Source organism: Emydura macquarii, unplaced genomic scaffold, assembly GCF_026122565.2.
Source record: "Emydura macquarii macquarii isolate MOO-44397 ecotype Brisbane River unplaced genomic scaffold, CSIRO-AGI_Emac_v2 contig_2636, whole genome shotgun sequence".
In the NCBI taxonomy this organism is placed as follows: Eukaryota; Metazoa; Chordata; order Testudines; family Chelidae; genus Emydura; species Emydura macquarii.
The window spans coordinates 6,266,311-6,290,010 of NW_027132773.1; the positions used below are offsets into that span (position 1 = coordinate 6,266,311).

The 23,700-nt window shown below is 39.9% G+C and overlaps 1 protein-coding gene across 4 annotated transcripts in view; it reads right to left on the bottom strand.

Moving 5' to 3' along the window:
• Window positions 1-23,700, bottom strand: part of SRGAP1 (SLIT-ROBO Rho GTPase activating protein 1) — a 206,018-nt gene that overhangs the window by 106,358 nt on the left and 75,960 nt on the right. For all 4 annotated transcript variants that reach the window (XM_067564110.1, XM_067564111.1, XM_067564113.1 and 1 more), the window contains exon 2: window positions 807-1,002. In XM_067564110.1, coding sequence (XP_067420211.1) covers window positions 807-1,002 — 196 coding nt within the window. The remainder of the gene's footprint in view (window positions 1-806; window positions 1,003-23,700) is intronic.

A 23,700-nucleotide genomic window follows, 5' to 3' on the forward strand; every position in this document is an offset into this window, starting at 1 on the left:
GGTGAAAGAAGCCACTCTAAGTTATTGGGGGGGGGGGGGGTGTCTAACTATACACTAACACTATTTACACTACTAGAAATTAAAAAGTTGAAGATAACTAAACTTAGAGAATATAAGAAGAATCACTAAATGATCGCCCTGCCGAAGCAAGAGAGCTGTTCCAGTGACTGTCACAGGTGGCAAAAAATAACTGAGAATGTGTGGGAACAGCCAGGCCCTTATACCAGTGCGTAGAGGGCACTAGAGCCCGCTCTACAGACACCACTGAGGAAAAAATCTCTGACAATGGTGCACTCAGCACGCACATCTAACGTGGAATGGACATGAGCAAGCATTCAAAGAATCTGACTCTTCCTTGTTTCTAAGGATAGCAGCAATCAAAAGGCAGCACAGCCCATATGCAACAATCCATCCAATAACACAAGTTTCTTTTCTCCTTTTTTACCTCTTCCTGACACCTCTTGGAAGATTGATTAGCCTTTATTATGAGCCTGTCAAATTCTGAAAATTCCATTGCAACAATCAGCACACAGCTCTGCATATCCAATGCTGTGCATCTCTTCCAGCTGCGTATTACATTTTGTTTTTCCACCAAGTTATTTTCACAAGATATTTGTGCAATTTACATTTCAAGAGATTGTTTCAAACTGTCAAAATACTCCATGAATAGTCACTAATTTAACAGTATCACAAGTTAGCAGAACCAAAATGCAAGAGAGATGACTGATTACACAGTATTTGGGCCCTTGACAAACCACTTCTCACATTGGAAAGTCATTTGAGTTTGAGTATGAAAACTCTCTTACTTGTACTGTTGATGGTCCTTTGTACTTCTTGTTTTTGCCATGAACCTTTCTGCTAATTTTTCTAGATTGCGGGAATATTCTGTCTCTATTTCTGCTTTCTTACGGAAAAAATCCTGCAGGTCTTGAAGAAGCTGCACCCTCATTTCAGTTTGCTGCTCCAGACATTTCTGCTGCTCTATCAGTTGAGCCCGAATCTCTAAAGAAAACACACACCATCAAAGTCAGTGAAAGCAGAAAAGAAATAAAGCACAAAAATAGTATTTGATGCACACTCTTAATAAAGCATAAAAGTGTAAGGAAAAAATACAATCAAAGTTATATACATATAAGGTCTATGGTGTAAGTAAACTAGCAATAAAATCCACAGTCATCTTTTACTTTCAACAGAGTGGTCACCAACAGTCACATCCCAAATTTGCTTCTTATTCTTAATATAGGGGGAAATTACTTTATCACAGATATGCTTATTGCTGGCAAGTGTTACATTTGCAGCAGCAATGATGATAAAACAAACAGGTATTTCTGACAGTCAAATTACATCACAGCTGAGACTATGGTACATTTAAACAGTTTAAAACAAAATTAATCACATTAAAAACAAATATATCCCTATAATATTTACACAGAATAGCAAGAGAAAGGAGCAGCTTTCCTTTCAGATTTTTAGCCATCATTGGCACATGAAAATAGCATCTGGTAATATTTATTTAGTGTTTATATTTCTGTAGTGTAAAAATACATCATTCTTGAGTTATCATTCCTTCTGTTTCTTTTTAAAAGAAATTATTGTAATAGGAAAATCCCCAAAGCAGAAATAATGATTTCATTTATAATATTTATATCCTTTTTGTTACTGTCCCATTCAAATCCAGGCTAAACAAATTGTCATAGAATAGTGCAATGAGTAATCATTTTGCAACCATATTTGAATATAGCAATACTGAAAACTACAAACATAACAAGGTGATCAGCCTGAGTCAACATCTATTGAAGTCAAGAGCAAGACTCTCTGTGACGTTAAAAGGAGCTGAACTGGTTTGTAATTATATGTGACCATTTAATTGGTAAACTGACTTTAGGAAATCTTAAATGCATTATAGACCCATGTACAGTAGACCCATGTACAGTATGCTCAATATTTGGAACATAAAAGCATTACAAAATCAATATTGTACGTATACTACTTACACTATTAGGTGTTGTAAACTACTATTACTGCTACTACTACTACTAAAACAACAATAATGTCATGAAGGTTTATTTTACCTATGATTTGCATTCATATTGGTCTTAGAAGAGGAATGAAGGCAGAGATACAATCTGTAAAATCAGCTGAATTGGAATTCAAAAATGTATGCTAACGTGAGTTAGTGTTAGCATAGAAAATTATTAAGCCACTACTTGTTGAAGGAGGGAGATGTCGCAAAGCTCTCTTCCAAACTACTTTGAGCCACCAGCTATTGTGTTAATCATTAATGAGACCATCTGTTTCTATAGTCTGGAAGGTGAACCAAAAAAATCATGTGTTTGGTTTTCATTTCACTTTAACTCAAGTCACTGGAAGAGAACTATGTCTCCAGCAAACATGAGCCAGTGTACGACAACACTGTATCAATGGCATTCATATCCATAGAGGAGAAAACACATTGGATCTGGAAGGTTAACAACAGAAATAGAAAAGAGAAACTAAGATCTTTGATGTGCCCACTATTTTTAATGCCCTTTGGTGCTTATGGAAATTTTCTGCACACAATTCCTTAAATAACTTGCAAACTAGTAATTTTGACTGACTAATTCCTTAGACAGGCCCACATAAATAGGCCCTCTAATTGAGCTATCACTAGTAACTTTAAGCACAGCTTTCCTCCCCCACCCCCAAGTAACTACATCCTAACTACACTTTCCTGTCTTTGAGCAGGTCTTCTCCACAGCAACATGAAAGAGAAAAAATATTTAAGAAATAAGAAAATCTGAGTGGAAAATCTACAAAAATGGCAAGGATCATTGGGAATAGGTGAAGTATCTGAAAATACTTTAAAACTAACCTTTTGAAACTGACTAGATTTCTAGCTGACAGTATTTCCTTAAAGTTTTTAAATATTTTAAAACAGAGAATTATCTTTGAAAGATACACACAGCTCAAGGTTACACAGACACAGGTAGGATACAGTGATTACTAAAGCTGATTGCTTGTATGGGAAGTCTCAGATTCCACTGTTTTATGTGCCATGATTTCCAGCTTCTCAGCACCTCTCTAGCAAGGCAGATGATGTTGCTACTCTTACCACCTGCAGGGAATCTAAGGAGGGCTCCACTCATGCAGACTAATCCCTTGCAGGAGGATCAAGATCTGTTGCACCAGAAGTAGAAGTTCTCTTTCTGGCCTCATCCTTTTCTTCTGCTCCTGATCCTTTCTTTGCCTTTTGCCATCTCCCTTAACATAGTATGTGCAATGACATTTTGGGGGCTTGGAGAAGGGGAAAGGAGAGAAAGTTGTAACTTTTTTTTTTTTTTTTGGGGGGGGGGGGGGGTCATAACAAGGCTGAGATTTGTTTTTTCATTTTTTTTTTAAACAACAGACAACCAGCCTTAGTAATTGTTTATCAGAGATAAACACCCCAGGACTACTAAATTACTATGGGCTTTGCATTACTCAGTGTTATGGAAAACTCCACCAAGACACCAGTATCCTCTTCAACCAACCAGCTTAAATCAACTCGCTAGCTCCACGAAGAGCTGTCAAGTGTATTGTTATGCTTTATTTAATTTAAAAACCGGACATACAAGAATGTGGAAGGGTGCATAACTAAAGACACTAGAGACCAAAGCTCTGTAATTAATATCTGAACAAGTACAGAAGGGCAAGTGTCCATACCCCGCCCCTGTCAGGTTATAGTACTTTAATTCTAACATGGAAGGGCCACCTATCTGAGTTTGAGGGGAATTCAGTCTCCCTCTCCATTCAATCTATGACTTCTCTGCTGAGGGACAGTTGTCATCCTACTCTGCTGCACAGCATTTCTGATGTTAAAGAGTTGCCATGTTTCACCCCAGAGGTATTTGCATTTCACTTGTGGATGAAGTCACTTTTTCCTTGCTCTATAAAGCAATTTTGAGTTGCAGTTACCACCTTTTAGGACAATAAATGGGTTTCAAAGGGAATCTCAGTCATTTGTGTTGTTCCTTAAACAGATAGAGGAGTTTGGTGATCACGGAGTTAAATTTGTGCATGCTAACTAGGCATCACTTCTACTTTTGAGCGATCTGAGGAACTAAACCCAATAGCAATTTATGGTATTCAGCTCTCCTTCATAATACTACACAGTACTACCACTAAGATAACATGCAACCATACTTTTATACTCTAGAACACATCCTGGTCTTATATCACATTTTAAAGAGGGAATTGTATAGAAAAAGTGAATTATAATATACACAGGCTGATTGACGTATTAAATAATGTACTGGAAAGAAGAAGCAGAAGTATACTGGAATATATGTTGATTAATCACACACATTCAGTTCAAAGTAAATGGAAGCCACCAGTGTTTTCCTTTCTTCTGCTGCAGTTACATTACAAACAGATCTAGGTCCCTCCCAGTGGCTTTAACCTGATCCCTATTGCATTACATTAAAATGGACTTTAACATGGTTTTACCTTCCAATGATTTCCTCCCTCCTCAAGCATTATTGTTGGATTGGATCATGGATTTTTCCTAATCTCAGGAAATGGTAGCATGAGAAGACATGAGAAAGTACTATTGCTATAGACTTTTCACAATACTAATTTCTCAGTTACTTTCCATATGGAAAAAATTCAAACAAAGCATTTTCTTCCTCAGTTATAAGAAATTCTTTATATTGATTTCTTTCAAATTTTCCCCAACAAATAAATTATTTATTCTGTTAGAAAGGAAGGCAGCATCTCAGATAACCAAGAGTCTCAAAGTCAAAACTAACATCTTAGAAACTTTATGCAGAAATTAAGTGACAGCCAGCTCAAATAAAAAAGCACAGGCATAATGGCAGTAAAACAACTAGGAAGCCACTTTCTGCCTAGCGGTCATTTCTAAATCATTTTAAGGTGCAGCCCCACACAGAGCACACAGCAGTCTTCCTGCCTCAAGGTGACAAAGGCATGGAGAAGAGTCTATATTGCAGGGGAAGGAACCCCAACCTTCTTGCAAATACAATATAATGAAGAGGCCAAGAAGGGCAACTGCTGTTCCTTGTAGGTCCAGAAGCAGTTGTGATTACAACAAGACTCCCAGGCTGCAAAAGAGAGTAACAATTGGAAATACTACAATATTGGGTGCAGATATAAGATGAAATGCTGATCCCACTGACCTCTATCAGCCATTTATTTTGGTGGTTGCCTCTACCCTTTGAGCTACACTCCAGTGTCTTCTGGTTAAATTTTCCATTTCTAGCTCTCACTCGTGTCGCTGTCTCCATCAGGCAATGGGTAAGATATTCAACCACAGCAGGCAAATATTATTTAAAACAGTTCAATTTATCCGTATACCATATTTTACTGCCCTGTGTAAAAGCAGAATAGTGGAAACTGCACCACAGAGCTGATCTGAGCAGCTACCACAAATGCCAAGTCGTATCATCTTATAGCTGCATAACACTGCAGTAGTACATAGCCTTATACAGTAACTGTGCCATAACAGTAATAGGTCCCTGCTCAAAATGTTTACAATTTAAAGGCATGAGTTGGAACAATTCACTGCTATGCGATTCAGAATGATCAAAAGAGCTATGGCTCAATAAAGAGCTGTCATCCCAACTTTCATACCCTGGCATTTCAGCCCCAATCAGATACCACCCAGAAATCAATGGAAAACTCCCATTAACCTCAATGGGTGTTGTTGAACTAGGTACTCTAGCCACATGCAAAACTCGTTAAATGTAAAAAAAAAAAAAAAAAAAAAAAAAAAAAAAAATTCCATCATAACTACTCCTCCTTTTAATGAATCTAACTTTTCTACTTGCCCCCAAAATTCTTACATTCTTTGTTGTTTGTTAGTTAATTTAGTGCCCATGGAAAGTGCCAAAATGGCAACAATGCAGACCCTCTTTGTCCCCAAAGCAGCTGCAGCAGTGGCAGGCCCACACACAGTCTTAATCCTGTCTGGGAGAATGACATATTTAAGTAATGATTAAAACAGATAAATGCATTAATACATTTATAAAGTTACTGGGTAGTAATACTGATAGGATAGGGCCCAATCCTCCTAACAAATGCACACTCAAGTAACTTGATATGACTACTTGAGTGTACAGATGGGTACTCACAGCCATCGCAGGACAGAGCCCTTCATCTGTTCAGTAACTTCAGACAGTCAATGGAGATACAAACCATATCCATTTCATTTTCACATTATCTATCTCACAAGAGAGAGCTCAGAAATATGGACGTACTTGTCTCAAAACAAAAATCTCAGGGACAGGAGCTTATATTCCAGGAACATTTACAATTCAGCTCCAACCCTGCTACTGTCCCTCCCCAACTTTTCTTGAATATATGGTTTTATTGATTTATATACCAGAACGCATTTACCTAGAATAAGAGCCATTTCATTATTTCACCTTAAGTCCAGCCTAGATATTGTCTGATGGCTAACACACATTCCTATTTAAAGCAGATGACAGAAAATTACTTCTCTTGCCATTCTGCTGGTCTGAAGATATAGTCATGCTTTCTCACTCCTGGGTCCTATTTGCTAAGCACAAGACTGGCTAAAGCCTGAGTTGGCCAAGACCACTGGGCAACTCAGTGTCAGCACTGCCTGCATCAGTACAGATCCAGCCTCCACTCCCTTGTAAACCCAGGAAGGCAGCTTCATCAGTTTAGTGCCCTGCATTATCACTAGCTAGGCCAAAGGCTCTGCCAAGCATTAGCTCCTCATATCACCTGGGGCCTTGGTGCTTCAAGGTTGTACTAAACATCAGCTCATTGGATGATGTAGAAAAAGCTCTGAGGAATAGCCAATAGCTCCTCAATGCAACTTGGATGAAGCCCTTACCACGTGGCAGCATTATATCAGGGCCTCTGACTCCTCCCCTCCTACATTCACGTCTTCAGAGAGGAAGATGGTGATTATGGGTACCAGTATTACGTTTGACATTCTGGGCCACTCACTCTTGGTCCTCTAGGTGGCTGCTAAGAAACCCACAGTGCTGACCTTTCTTTCTCAGACCTTTACCTGTCATACAATCAAAGAATTTGAATGGCAACTCTGGAGAGCAGTATTTACAGTTGGCAGGAGGGTGCTGTGCCTTAACCAGGAGGGGCCTGGCTCATGTTCTACCCTAGGCTACCACTATCTTCATGGGCCAAAAAACCTTCAGAGCTTGCGAGTTCCAACAGATGGACTGTTGAAGAAAGATACGGGAGTGAGAATCCTGCAGCTACGGTACTTTTAGAAAAACACATTTAAACATTCACTAGCATATTCCCCAATGTGAACTTTCTACAACAGATTAGTAAAATTGTAATCATGGGATAAATTAAGTGAAGGAGTCTAAGGCCAGATCCTGCAAACATTTATGTGATTAACTTTACTCACGTGAGTAGTCAGTGGGACTACTCACCTGCTTTAAGTTAATCACATGCCTAAGTGTTTGTAGGAGAGGTCCTTAACTGATATAGCTTTCCCCTACATTTGCTCCTCCAACCACTTCCACACAACATGTCTATTATATCAAGATAAACTTTGATTCATTTATTTGTCAAAGTGAAACTCCCCAGCTTACACAATCTCTGAATTTGCCACACATGCAATTTCTGAACCAGGCTAAATTTGCTTCCTAATTCATTCAATTGGGATTCTATTTGGCAGAAACAGTATATTCTCCCTCTTCAGAAGAAAATGGTCCTTTGACACCTATTCAATGGTACATTGGCTGAGGTGCAAGATTTATTTCACTCCATTTGAACGACTTGTGCAGAAAACCAAAAGTCAAGGACACTGAAGCTTCTATTGAAATCTCTGCCTCTATTTACTTCTTAACACTAAAATAAATTCATTTAATCAATTAAAAAGGAAAAAGAAAGTCCTTGTATGTCCCTTAGGAGAAATTTTAGTTTAGAAATTACTATAATAATGAAAGTGAACACTTCTGGGTCCTTTTAATAACCATCATGTAAAATGCAGGTCAAAAAGAAAGAATAACTCTCCATTTCATGTGCAAACTAAACCTAATTATACACAACCAAAATGTATTTTCTTCAGTTTTAATTAAACCACCCAGAAACTGGATTAGCAATAACGCAATCTCTTAACCAGGGGGTCCTGCAACCTCGCAATCATGGGATCTAGGCAGACAGAGCCAAAAAGGTGTCGCAGACTCCATTAGAATGCCTCCCATGCTTTTGTTCCTGATGCAATGCTAAGTTATGCTAAGAAGAATAAAAAATATACTGTATGTAGCTGCAGAGGCTTTTTTGTTGTTGCTGGATAAAAAACCTGCTATTCCCAGCCACAGCTGATGGTCACCTGGCTGCCTACAGTCAGAGCCATCTGAATGGACAGCATTATGCCTACTTACAACTTGGTTGGGCTGTTCTGCCATAACATTGGTGCCAAGAGGCCATTGGTTTAGGCAGGCACGCTGCTTGCATAACATTTTGAGCTCCATCTCCTCTGCAGAAACTGCTCATCTGTGCCAGCATCTTTCCTTAAGCTTGATAACAGTGGACTTCATCCTTTGGTTCCTGCCTGGCAGCACACAGTTCTGCCCCTGAGAGGAGGGAGGGAGCATTTTTTATTGCTTGATAGCAGTCTGCTCCAGCTTACCCAGAAGTGCCATTGATCAAAACTGTAAGGAGCAGTGTCCAGGACTCCTTGTTCAGAAAGGCCTATTGGACAGATGTAGGGCCTTAGGCAGAGAGTAAGCTGAGGGACTCAACCCTGCAACTCCCCCTATCAAAAAAAACAAAAGAAGAGCCACAAGAAACCAATGTGGCTGCACAAGCAGTTTTTTAGCTATCTAAAAACCAAAAGGGATATATAGAGAAAATGAAAGGAGGGACATGTCACTAAGCAAGTATACATGGAAATAGCAGAGTGTGTAGGGACAAAATCAGGAAAGCCAAGGCAAGGAATGAATTACAACTACAATTAATGGAATGATGTCAGATTGGAAGGAGGTCTCAAGCGGGGTTCCACAGTGATCTGTTCTGGGTCTGGTGTTATTTAACAAATTTATTAAATGACCTGGATGTAGGAAGAGAGAGCATACTGATCAAATTTACAGATGACAAAGCTGGGGGGAGGGGTGGGGAAGTTGCAAACACTTGGAACTAAAATACAAAGGGATCTTGATAAGTTGGAGAATTGGGCTATAGACCAGCGGTTCTCAACCTTTTTTTGCCAAGTACCACTCGGGTCAGGTACGGTCAGGTAAAGTACCACTTCACCTAACTGTACCTGGCCAGAGTGGGACTCGGTAAATAGGTCAAGATCCGTGGAGGAATCATTGCCCTCCGCCGAAGCCCTGACGCCGTTTGACCATTTTCGGCGGCAGGGTGCTTGGGGCTTTTCGGCGGCAAGGGGGAAGAATCAGCGGAAGGCGGTTCGGCGGTGAAGGGGATTTCTAGGCGGGGGGGGGGGGGGGAGAATTCGGCGGCGGCAAGGAGGGGAGTCTGCGGCTGTTGGCTTTTTCGCCCGCGGCAGGGGGGGCCATTCGGCGGCGGCAGGGGGCGGGTTTCTGCGGCGGCAGCCTTTTCGGCAGCTGCAGGGGGAGGGATTCTGTGGCGGTGGCGGGCTTTTTCTGCGGAGGCAGGGGGGAGCATTCGGCGGCAGCGGGCTTTTTCGGCGGCGGAAGGGGGGGTATTTCAGCGGCGGAATCGGCGGCGAGGTTTTGCCTCGCGTACCACCGACCCGTCTTCCGCGTACCACCGGTTGAGAACCCCTGCTATAGACAACAAAATGAAATTCAACAAAGACAAATAAATGCAAGCCATTACACTTAGGGAAGAAAAATCAAATGCACAAATACAGAATGGGGGATAACTGGCTTAGCAGCAGCACCGCTAAGAAGGATCTGGGAGTTGTGGTGGACCACAACCTCAACATGAGTCAACAATGCGATACTGTTAATCATACTGTTAATCATAATCAGCAAGCAAGGAACCTTGATTTAAATGATCAATTTTAATTTTGTTTTGCATTTGTACTTAAGTTATTTTCCTAAAGAAAGGTTCATTCTTAATGGTTGGTATAATTTGGAAAGGTTTTGCTAACCAGGAGGATACTCTATATATACTGTATTTCAGCAATTATAGGGCTTAACATATTTATTGAGTCTTATTTTTTACTATTTTTATTGTTAAAAATGGTAAATGATGCATTTCTTATTTACTTGATGGTGATTAATTTTATTAATGACTTGTGTCAAGCTGCATTTTGATGGAAATTGAAACAACTAAAATGCACAAAACCAGCATTTTATACTTGTATTTTATTAGTTAAATAAAACTACCTTAAATGTGCTGGATACATTAAAAAAAAAGCAATTTTATCAAAACATGTTTTGGATTTAAATTTTAAAACTAACTGATTTATTAAACAAAGGAAGTATTATTTGTAGTTAATGAATGGAACCAATTTGTTTTCGGTCACCATGTCCTTCAAGGCTGTAGAACTAATAGATCTCATCCTCTCTCACATAATTTTTATTCATAGAATGGAAGAGGAAAACAAACTTTCCTGCTTTTTCAACTTCCAGTGGGTTTCTCAACTTTGAATGAACTAGTCATTTAACAGAACTAATTGAATAACCTGAAAAAAAATACTCTCTCAAAACCTGCAGATGAATCTACTTCTGTCAAAAGCTGGTTTAGCACTTTAGCAAACCCTGGATTCAGGTGCTTTGCCAGTGACTTCCACCAATTCAGTGATCTGACTTCCTTTAAAAAGCTGGCAGCAAACATGCTTATGCTCAATTTTTTTATTTTATTTAAATTAATAGATTACTGTAATCTTACACCCTAATATAGGTAGCCAATATTTCAAATTTAATTATAAATAGATTTATTTTTAAAAAGAAAAAATATTTAAAGTTTTATATTTTTAATTAATTGATTTTTATTCATGCTAGCACAAACTAAATCATCACAGAGTCAAAAAGAATTCAGGAATGCATTACATCTTCTTGTATATAAACTGTTGATTTGTTTATAATTTTATTGCTATAGTAGCATCTGAAGAATTTGCTATGAAGGGCTGGTAATTTGAGTATTATGTAGAATTTTATGTATAGAATATTATGTAGAACTTTAAGAATGGAACAAAGTTGCTTTGTAATATCATAAGGCTAAGGCAATCTGAGGGCACATCTACACTACAAAAACTTTTGCTGATGCAAGCTATGTTGCCATAAAATTGTCACAGTTAGTATATCGCTTATGCTCATGCATACTTGGCTCCTTGCATCAGCGCTGTGTGTTCTGACTAGGAGGGCTTCAGTGTGATGCACCATGAGTAGGTATCCCAGTGTGCAACTCACCACCATTGAGCGCTCTGTCTTTTGGGAAGTTTTGGCAATGCATGGTGAGGCAGAAATCAGTTGCGCAGGAGTGACTGGGATTGCAGAGTCAAGTTACCACTATGTGACTTTCTCCACCCCATAATGCCATCTCTATCCCATGATTTTCATGACTATTTTGAAAATCCCACGATCCCATGTGGGACTTGTCGCTGTCCGCCATCTCTCACAGAAGCATGGAGCCTGCACAGCTCTGCACTATTGTCATAAGCATTGCAAGAATCCGATGCATGACCCTCCCGTATTTGCAGAACCTCAAGAAGAGGTGCGGAGAACATAATGATTTCCTGGAGGGCAGATTGCTGTGGGACAAAGAGAGAACTGATTCAAGGTGGTTGGTGGAATTCACAGAGCAGTGGCAAATGGTGGAGCGTTGCTTCTGGGCCTGAGAAACAAGTATTGACTGGTGGGATTGCATCATAATGCAGATTTGGGATGATGAGAAGTGGCTGCAGAACTTTCAGATGCACAAGAACACATTCCTGGAACTGTGTGCGGAGCTTGTCCCAGCCCAACAGCACACAAACTCCAGAATGAGCGCTGTACTGACAGTGAAGAAGTGAGTGGCAAACACACTGTGGAAATTTACAATGCTGGATTGCTACTGGTCAGTGAAAAATCATTTTGGAGTTGGAAAATCCACCGTGAAGACTGTCATCATGCAGATGCATGGCCATTAATCATCTCCTGCTATGTAGGATTGTGACTCTAGGCAATGTGCAGGACATAGTGGACAGATTTGCAGCAATGTCGTTCCCAAACTGCAGTGGAGCAATAGACAGCATGCATCTCTCTATTTTGGCACCAGACCACCTTGCCACAGTGTACATCAACAGAAAAGGCTATTATTCTTTAGTTATGCAAGTGCAGGTGGATTACAGGGGATGCTTCACTGACATCAAGGATGGCTGGTCAGGGAAATTGTATGACATTTGCAGGACTGTTCAGAAAGCTACAATTGGGGATTTTGTTTCCTGACTGGTGAATTACCATTGTCGATGTTGAAATGCCAATAGTGATCCTAGGAGGACCCAGTCTATCCCTTATTCCCCTAGTTCATAAAGCTGTATGCTGGCCACCTCGACAGTATCAAGGAATGATTTAATTACTGGTTCAGCAGGTGCAGAATGACAGTTGAATGTGCTTTGATAGACTGAAGGGATGCTGGTGGTGTTTACTCACAAGAGTGGATCTTAAGGAGGAAAAATATCCCAATGGTTATAGCTGTCTACTGTGTCCTGCATATCAATGAAGCAATGTGGGAAAAGTTACCACCAAGGTGGAGGGTGGAGGTGGACATGCTGTGTCTCGCTGTTCAACCTCAGCAGACAAGGACTATCAGAAGAACTCTATACGGAGCTATCTCATTCGGGAAGGCTTTGAAAGGGCACTTTAACAGTGAGCTACAGTAATGCGTTGGGACGTACTGTGTTCTACCTGACTCTGTAGTTTGGGGGCCTGTTAGGAATTATGTGGTGCCTGGTGCAAATGTATGAATATAACACTGACAATGAACCTATTCATTTTGTGGTGCTTGCTGGCATCCCAAAGGTGCCCAGGCTTGTGTGCTGCTAGCCTGTTTACTGCAATGGTGCCTGCCATAGTTATCACCACTTGGTATGGGAAAGTGACTTACCGTGGAGGAAGAAATAAGGCAGCCATCCCCAGAAACCTTCAGGAGAGGATTGCAGAGTACTTCCATGCAAGTGCACTGAGATCTCTCAGGAGGATTCAAGGGACATCCCTTTGCACATAAATGTGCCCCGGCCCCACACCTAACTCTACAGGAGAATGAAAAGCAGATAAATCTACCTTTATTTGTTGTAGTGCTCTCTCTCCTAGTTCGAGTAAATTCTCGAAAAAAGCCAATAGTTCTGTCATGCTAAATTGGGGGTGCCATCACTGTAATCGGGGAATAAATTTACACTCTTTCCCAAGATTCCTTCCCCTGCATCGGATTTGCCTGTGCTCAGTTGACAGGACTGACTGGACCATAGTAGAGTCTCAAACAGGTCCTGGGACACAGCATAGCTGGACCCCTCGGTTGCACGTCCACCTATTCTTCTCCTCTTCCTCCTTGTCTTTGCTGTTCACACCAATGGTCTGCGTTTTGGGCTCCCCAAGTTGTCTGCAGGGTGATGATAGGGTCTCCGCTAAGTATGGGGTGCATCTCTCGTAAATGTGGCAGGTCTGCAGCTCAGCACTGGATCGACCGTTGGGCCTCCCAGGCCTTCTGATATGACTGATGCAGTTCCTTCTCTTTCATGCAGCAATGCTGCTGGTCCCTCTCCTACCCGTTCTCCTGAATCTGCTGTGTAATCTGCTCATGTCCATGTTTCTCTGGCTGATCCGGTGGGGCAGTACCATAGCTCTGCTTCCAGCTGCAGCCCTGGCCTCAGCTCCTGGCTGCAGCTCTGCACCCAGCTACTGCTGCCAGCCTGACCCACGGCTTCGTTTCTGGCCATGGCCCCAGCCCTGTCCCCTGCCCGCAGCCCAGCTGCGGTTACACTGCCACTCCTGCTCCCAGACACCGACCCATCCCCAGCTGCGGCCCCGGTCTTGGGCCTTAACCTCTGGCTCCGACCAGCTCTCAACCACAGCTGGGAGGAAGGGAGATGTGGACAGAGGTGGGGAAGCATGACGTAAAAAGCTTGGGGCACATGCACAAGTAGGATGATGCAAGGCAGCCTCTATTGACCTAACTTTGTAGTTTAGACGAGACCTGAGAACCTTTTTTCTCCCTTGCTAGAGTGTCAAAAGCAGTTTTAGCATCAATTGCAAGCCAAATTCATTACTCTTTCAGTAAAACATGAAATGCTAAGACTCTTAGGGTGAAGTCCTTGTTCCTACTGAAGTCAATGGGATTTTGATGGAACCAGGATTTCATTCTTAGTTTTAGCTGATCGATATGGCAACGATTATCTGCCTGTTCTATAGTAGTTTATTTTTGGTTAACGACAATGCTGCATTTTCCCACAATAATCTGCTTCTTATCAGCAGCACCTTTGTACTCTTTGGGAAGATGGACAGAAGTTCTTCACCAAGATCCTTGGTTTTGCAGCATGCCTTGACACAGATTAGAAAATCTGTGGCAGTGGTCAGTACACTAAAAATGGAGATTTTTGTTGTAATAAGTACTAATGTTAATAATACAATCACTATAATATCCCTTATTTTTTATTTTGATCTTACCATTTTTTAAAAACAAAAATCCCCTCATTTTCAAACATGTTGCAATTGTTTATGTTGATAGTACAATACAGAACTGAACCAGCCGGGCAGTTTCAGGCTGTTTACTGACAAAGGCAGACATGTTTTCTGTTTAGTTCAGATGATTCTTGGTAGATAGACTGCTGATTATTTTTATTTTTGCTTTTTGTGTGCATGCTATGAGATTTAAAGCTCTCAATAGTTGATGCTATTATTATTACAGAAGTCCAAATCTATACATTAATTTAGTTTCTAAATAAATAATTGTACTGATTGCTGCTTGATTCAGATTTTAATATTTTTCTTTATAACTGTAAACACCAGATATTTAATTTCTTTTCAAATGAGATCTTACATTTTGGAGCACAATTTTGCAACTGTAAAATTTCAGTACTCACAGGGTACTGCTCATAAAACTAATCCTTTGTCTCTATAACAATGTAAACTAATCCACACATAACTCAGTCTAGCTTTTGTTCATAGCATAGCATTACCATGGAAATCCAAAGAATTCAAGAAAAGGAATTCAGATGGTCTGCTAGCTGTATCCATGGGTGCCTTACCAAAACCAGGAAAGATTGTTGTACTGAGTGCCCCTCTGAGATGACCAGTTTGAGCCCAGAGTGACAAGTGTTGGGAACTGGAGAAAGGGAAGAAAGAGATCGAGAACATAAGGAACAACTGCAAGACTCAATCGCATGCATCTGATGGTGTGATGTAGAGGCAAAGGCTGAACTGAGAGAATACCACAAAGACTGACAGATCTTGGTGTCATCATCATTATAAACTTGTCTGCAAAGTGGAAACAGGCACTTCCATTAGTATAAAAGGTGTCAGTCTTGCCCTGGAAACCCTACTCTATATGATCACTGTTTTCAGCATATGCCTAACCACTGCTGGATCAGCAGCAAGCTTCCATAAAAAATGGAGAAAATAATCTGAATAAAAATTTGCAGGTACAAATCAGAAAGACTTCACTTTTTTAAAATCACATTTAGGCTTTATTGCTGTTAACTTGTACAAACCCACAACCTTTACTCCTTGCCCGACAGCCTTATTATCTAAACACACTTGAGTTGGGTTCCTTTTATGCAACTGTCCCATCTCCCCCCTTCCAACCAGAAGTTATTTTAGTACTTCTGTTCATAAATTCTTACAATTTAATGAAAATGGAAACAAAAATGAAATGTGGATTTAAGATTTTATATGAAGCTCTAGTACTTTCTTATAGTAATACACTAGCGCAGATTAGAAAATAAGATAGAGCCAAACTCTGCTTTTAGTTACGTTGGTATAAAGGCAAATTAACTCCACTGACTCAAGCCTTCAGAAAATCCCATCACCACAATTTTCTGAAGCCTTTTATAAAACAAAAAACAATATCTGAAATTTAGCTCAGTGAAGGCACAAAAATCACTGCAAATTCTAAGAAAGTTTTAAATAATTTTCCCTTTGCTTGGATCAAGCTGATAAAGGTATTGAACTGACAGACAGTAATTTAGTAACTGCAACCTCTACAGATTCTCTCTCTACCTCTCAGAATATAGTATAAAATGCAAGTGTGTAGCAGAGGAAGAAAATCAAGTATCAGTTTGTCATAATCAGACCAGTAATGAAAACCTAATGATCTTAATCAGCTTTCATACTTCTAAAGCTCAGTAAAGTCAGGTTAAATCTGTGACCTTATTGTTACGGCAACTAGCCTAGAGGGATGGACTATGAGGTAGACTCTTGTTTAGCAGGGCACTGCCCACATGGTCATAGATACCGCATCATCAGTCTACCGGTGCTTTCTTGAAATTGCATCAGTACAAACTAGAACATATCTCAGCAGAAATCAAAACCATCCTAACATATCCAAGACAACCATTTCCTTTGTTAAAATTACAACATAAAAAGCCTAAAGATTAACCTTTAACAATTAGAGTAGACAATTAGTAATATTTCTCTAGGTACTGTACTGAGTGGATCAAAGTATATTTTCTCAGTATCTATCTCAATGGAAGACTGAGGCAAGTTTGAACTCAGTTATATAAAGACAGCCCAATATCCACTAACAGCAGCTGAAAAGGATAAATCCTTCACTGTCATGGAGAAGATTCTTTGTTCCAGCTTCCCACTATTAGAAGTTTAAATTGGACTGAGAACCATACTCAATTAAATTTAGCTTCAGTTGTGACAGGGGCAGGAGGGGATGCCCCCCAGAGGTTCCTGCTAATGGTGATAACAAAACAAAATGAGCATTGAAGGGAGGGGATTGATTGGAGAGAACCCCCACTCACCCATTCAATGGCAAGAGGAAAGGTGGTGTCTGCCCAAATGATCTTTGCACTAAATCATATGCCTGTTACCAGCTCCCATGAATGTAATCAAACCACAGTCTGCTAGAAATTTTTTTAAAAAGGAAAGCAACATTAGACCCAGCCAAATTTAAAAGCTGCCATTTTGGCATGCTACACTGCATATGCATTTACCTGAACAGTCTTCCAGCAATAACTCATTAGTTTAAGAAGCCTAGACTGAAAATAATCCCTCTCCAAAGAGACATATGAATGGTTATGGTTTCCAGCAGGGTTCTAATGACTGCTCCATAGTAGTGAAGACACCAAGAACAGCTGCAATAAACAGACATATTCATCTCTGAAAGCTAGCATGACTGGGGCAAGGGAGCAATCCTTCATGTGCTATGTAACTGGAGATCTCTTTTGAAAAAAAAAAATCCTTTTGTATAAATACAAGTGAACTGTGCTAAAGGTTTAGACACTCAGGCAGCTAAATCCTTGCTATTGTTATTGAACAAGAAGGCAGTACAAATATTTTGACTAGCAATTAGAACTTAGTACAAGATGCTCCTTCTATTTGCAGGTCCTGGTTAGCACGGGAACAACAGTAATATCCTGCCCACCAAGATGAAGTTAAAAATGGAACCTGACCATACTTAAATAAATCAGTCATCAATTTAGCAAATAACCAGGAGGAGAGAATACAGTCATAGCACAATGATGGCAAATTGGTGAACCAAAGACCACTTGAAACAAGTGTTGTGTAGTGGGCTATGCTGGGAAAAAGAGTATGGTTCACAAGGCATTAGCCAAAGGCATACAACACAGAGAACTAGCCAACAACAACAACAAAAATCTGGTGCTCTGGCAGTCTGTCCTCCAAACATGGGCAATAGGCAAAAGAACAGAGAAGTTTTTGGAAGGAAAAAATACAGTAGATGAGGAGGGCAAGTGGGAAAACATAAGGAAATTAGGGTTGGTGTTGGGGAAAACAGATGTTGGCAAATCATATACATCTCACAGGCTTCTGACAATTTGCCAATGTGGCCTTTCTCCTCAATTAAGGATGATAAGGAAATTGCAGGGAAGCTAAATGATTTACTGGTATCAGTGTTTCCCACAGAGTATGTAAGGAAGATATACCTAGCCAGGGCCTACTCTTTTAATGGACTTTAAGATGAGGTAGAATCAGAGACTGACGTGTATGAAGAGGTTCTGAAACAAACTAATAAACTAAGAAGCAATAAGTCATCAAGACTACATACCCACATATTTTGGATGAATTTAGGCATGAAATGGTTGAACTGCTAACAAAAATCTCTCATGAAAATCAGCTACTATACCAAAAGACTGGAGGCAAGAGTACCTATTCACGCTGCGCTCCATCCCGCCAAAATGAAAAAAAAAAAAAGTTAGGAGTGATCCTGGAAATTAGTCTTACTTCAGTATCACATAAGTAATGTGAACTTATAATTAAAAACAGACACTTAGATGAACAAAAGAAGAAACCAGTAGAGGTTCTGTAAAAGAATCTTCTGTAATCTATTGAATACTTTGAGCATATAAACAAAATAGTGGATAAAGAAAAACCAGTCAACAATTCATTGGGACTTTCAAAACTATTTTGAAAAAGTCCCTCCTAAGAGCATTTTTTTTTTAAATGAAGGAGTTATGGTGTGAGAGGCAAAGCACTATTATGTCAAGCTGCCAATGGGAGTTGTGCACACTAATTCTAGGGCTGAATTTGTGCCAGGTATCTTATGGGATGCAGTAAGTATTAGTATGGGTAACTATCTGTTACCAGCATCACAACTAGATGGGCAGTATTTACTGAACGATCTTACTTCTCTCAAGTTCAAGGTTGAGTTCAGTTTCACATATCCTAGATATATTTTATGGCAGAAGCTCAGTTTCAAGTTACCTGCAATCCATATCCTCATAAATTATTGCACTCTCACTCAATTTAAATTCTATCATTAAGCTTATATTGAATGTGAAAAATAGAAAACAACCAACCCATAGAGTCAGAAGAGAATTTGATTCCTCTAGGTACACTGCCGTGTGGCTGCATCTTCCTTCCCTCACCCTATCCATTGTTTGGATATGAGGTCTGTGACAGAGCGGGAAGAAAGGCATTCCACAGTTCCTCTTGCCTCATCTGCAGGAGATCATCAACTGCAAATTTTCCATCCAGTAACAGGCCTTTCATGAATAGTTACTCCCCTTTCAGGAACATTTTAGGCATATAGTCATGTAGTCAGATAGATGGCCACTTTTGCCACTACCTCCAAAAGGAGAACTCATCTTATAATGTACTATATGTCTGAACAGTGCTTAGCAAAACAACGCATGATCGGGTTGTGGCCTTTAGGTGCTACTGCCATATAAATGTTAAATAAATAAATAAATAAATAAATGCAAAGAAACAAGAAGTAATAAGAAGTGTGATGGCTTCTCAAGACAGGCTGCTCGTGGAAAGCAGGACCAATTTGTGAATTTATGCACATACACCAGGTTCAGAAAAGCACAAGGTCATTACTTAGATTGTCAGCTCCTTGGGGCATGGATTATCTTTGTTCTGTGTTTGCACAGCATTTATTACAATGGGGTCCTGGTCAATGACTGGGCCTCCTAGGCACTACAAATAATTCATTACTACTGGTATTTGTGGTAAATGTTGTGTCTTGTATCACGTTAACATTTACTTAATATAGTAAAAAAATAAATAAATTATTTTTTTAATTTTCTTTCATACAGATTTTGTGCCTGTGTAATGGAGATGAGTGAAGGAGGATATGATAATTGGGTGCAGTCAGGAAAAGTTGAAGGATCCTAAATTTAGCTAATCTAAATTACTGATGACCAGAAGGGGGGGGAGGGGAAAAAAAAAAAAAAGCAGCTTTTTCCCTTTCCTATTTTAGAAAGGGATTTACAGAATCTTTAGCCAGTGCATGGGTATCATAAAATCTACATGTTTTATTAAATGGCAATATATCCTCTTTTGCACACCCCCATCTCATCCTGCTGTTGCCATAGGTCTGAGCTATCAGAACACAAGGTGGACCTGATAACTGCAGGAAGGCTAGGCCAATTATAACACCCAGAAGTTCTCAGATACATATGCAAATAATCTCACCACCACTCCCTTCCATATTCTGGCTTCATTTACAGATAAACAATGGGGCTGGAGAAGCAAAATGCACAAGTAAGAGATAAAATTTTAGGGTTAAACTCAGTAAAACCAATTCTTATCTCCAAAATGAAGTTTCAGAATTGTGCTTAAACCTCGAGGGGCTAAGGATATAGCCCAACGAACCTGCCAACATTTTCAAATGTGGATGCTTAATGTTACATAAGTGGTCTGATTTTCAGAGGTGCTGAGTAGCTTATTAATGTTCAATGGGATGTGTGTATAACTCAGACCCTCTTAAGAGAGGCCAATTATTTTGGCTAACTTTAGACATCTATGTTTGAAAATTTAGTCCCAATTCTTACAAATTTCCCAGTGCGGCTGGCCACATTCTAATCTAGTTTGTTTCCAGATGATGGGCAAGTGGCAAAAGAAGACTAGTAGCTTAAATATTTAGGGCTGGGTGTCAGCCAGTTTGTAATTATAAGAGGCTTTTGATGAGTCTATGAGGATCTACTGCAAACACCAAAGCAGCTGCTTGAGCTCCTGACATTGTGTGGAAAAGCCATTAAGAATTAGTGCAGAACATGTAATGAAGGAACATATGGGAAGGATCATTGAAGATGCTTGTCAACTCATCTGAGTTATAAATATCTTTAAAATATTTAGCTCCTTGAGTAACTATCAACTTCTATCTAAAATTACTATAACAAAAAATTTCATTTTCTGCTGGAAAAAACAAAAAGGAAATAGTTTGTTCTTGGTCAGTATTAATCTGTATCTGCCTGAGCTGCCACAATTCCTAATGAAAATTGTAATTCAGGTCTCACGATCCCAGTTTCCTCTATGGGCCAGGCTGTCCAGTCAGATTACACAGAGCTGACTTGATTGACTGTATAGAGTGAATCAGAAGGGAGACTGCAGTGCACCATGGGAGATGTAGTCCAGTCAGGGAGCCCAGCTCTTGGAGGGGAGGCACTGTGGACAATTCAGGAGTATAGAGTTAAGTGTTAAACTGAAGCAAAACAAAACATCTGAATTCAGTTCAACAAGTGAAAAACAAAACATTTCAATTAAAAAACTTCTAAATGTTTAGTTTTCATTGAAAATATTGAAACAAAATATTTTGACATTTCCGAGTCAATTTTTTTTTTTAAAGGAACTTTCCATTCTGCGGAGAATTTCAACATTTTGACTGTTCATCCCAATTCAAGATGAAAACAAATGTTGAAATAATGGAATTTCCTGTGGGATGGAAATTGGATTTTTCATCAGCCCCAATTATTACATAAAAGCTGTAGAATTCTGTTTAAACTTCCAGGAAAGCACAAATTACTACTGCCAGCCCCCTCCCTTCCAAAAAACCCCCAATGACTTATCTACAAATGTCACAGGAGGAGATGAAGCTAGAAAGAGGTACATATGCAGTGCCAGGAATTAAAAGTTTTTAAAAACTTATCACTTTCATGAGTCTCAGCCTCCTGCAGGGCACTTTCAGTTATGAATGTTTGTTCACAGAATGAAAAATATCTTCTCTTTGTTCCTTATGCTGTCACTCAGCACACATTCAATTGCAGACACTCAGTCTACATTTGCACACACTTTAGCTATGCAAGAGTACACAGCCTGGCAGCTGTTCTCATACAGTACCAAATATCCTCCTCCTCCCTGTGCTAACTTCACCCCCGACTAGCACAGATACTGTAATCTGCACCCTGCAGCACCATAAGAGGCATCACCTTCCTGGGCAGCACGGGGCATGGGTCACTTGCTAGGATCATCCAGGCATATCTCACTAAATCAATTCCTTGCCACTGCAGGTGCACCTCAGTCCCTCCTGTTCTCTGCCTGTTGCACACAATGGTTTAGTCTCCCTGAGATCTGTAATACTTTCGCCTAGTTCTGGATATTGGCCTTAGTGTGGAAGTGGCTGGGTGTTGTTTAGTAGCCTATGATATGCTGGAGGCTCAGACTAGATGATCTGGTGATCCCTTCTGGCCTTGAACTCCATGACTATCTACTCCAAAGCAGGTTGCAAAAGGTGTTTGAACTAGCACTTGCCCTCCCTAGAGGTTCCACTAGGAAAGGGCAGTTTTAATTTGAAGTAGAGGCTCATGGGATCCAAACTGAATCCACAGCTACTTTAGAAATGCCTTGGCCAGCTTTGGATCTCTTTGCAGAATGGAGTTGGTGGGTGATTTGCAACACTATGACTCCCACCTCAGACTAGCCCCCAGCATGGGTCCTCCACTATGGAGTGAGAAACCAGAGCAGCTTCTGAAATAAACCAGTAGCACAGCAAAGAGTGAAGATCTTTAAGCAAACCTTTTTGGGTGTGGGGAGGAGAAAACTGGTAGACAAAAGACAGTGCTGAAGAAAAGCACCGATGAAAAAAGAAATCCCTTCACCCTATATTTACATAACAACTAGACAGGCCTCTAAAACATACTGACTTGTACTGCACTCCTCTCTCTCTCTTTTACTGCACCAGTATGTTTTACTTAACACCCATATGCTCCCTTCTCAGCTCCCATATGTTTTCAAAAATAGGGTGGGGGGAGGAAATCATTTGCTCCATTACAGGCAGTGACAAAAGAAACATTTTGGAGTAGCAGAAGAGCATAGAAAAATTGGCTGATTAAACCATGAGGTTTCTTGTCTCCTTTCACTATTCTAGTCCTTTGGAAATGATGTAGAACAAATTACTAAAATTTTTGGGCATTTCTTTTCAAACTTGTGGCAGTAAAGTATCTCAGCTACTGTTTATTACTTAAAAATATGTGATGCAGAGATCAGGTCAGTAACACAGAGCTACAGCTTTATGCAAAGATATAGTTGTGTATTTTCAGAGCAGGACTCAGAAAGCCATTTGAAGGGCTTAACTACTGTATTGAATGTACTATCTTACGGGCAATACCGTGTATTTGTATGTGCCAGCAGATAGTGATCTTTGCATTATCTAATTATCTACATAGGCACATTTCTCTCTCTCTCTCTCTCTCTTTATATAGCACTCCCGTAACAAAAGTTTCATATAAAAAGGTGGTTATGTTTCCTCTCACATATTAAAAAGAATTCCCTGGCTTCAAGCAAAGCATAAACAGTTTTCAAGGGGAGGCTGCATGGCTGAGGTTGGAGAAAGGGAATTGAATTGGTACTCAGGGATCTAGGTTTTATTGTTCCCAGCTCTGCCACTGACTGCGTTTGTGACCTTGGGCCAAGTCACTTTCTCTCTGTCTGTGAATCAGTTTTCAGTGGCCTTGCAACTGCAGTGGGGCAATGATAGTTATCCCCTCCGCCCTTGCAAAATTTTAAAGATCTTTAGAATAAACGGTGTCACAGAAAGGGGCAAAGTTTTATTATGTAAACTGCATTTTAATGTAATCATTCAGTTCCATTATGAAATCTAAACCAAAATTTTCCTACTTCAGTAGTGTTTGATTTTTAATATAGAATACAATTTGAATCAGAGGAGCATTACTTCATGACAAAGCGCTCTAGGCATGTTATTAATGGTCAGTAATAGCAAACTAATGAAATTTTATAGGATTCTTTTCTGAAATGTCTTTTCCATTAAAGGATGTGGCCTTCTTGCAACTTAGTGTTTGAACTCTAATCATACTAAGGAGGCAAAGCAACTTTCTAAAGTGATAATAAGTCAGCAATGGGGGGGGGGGAAGGGGGATCATCTTGACAGATGTTTTAGCCTTTTGAA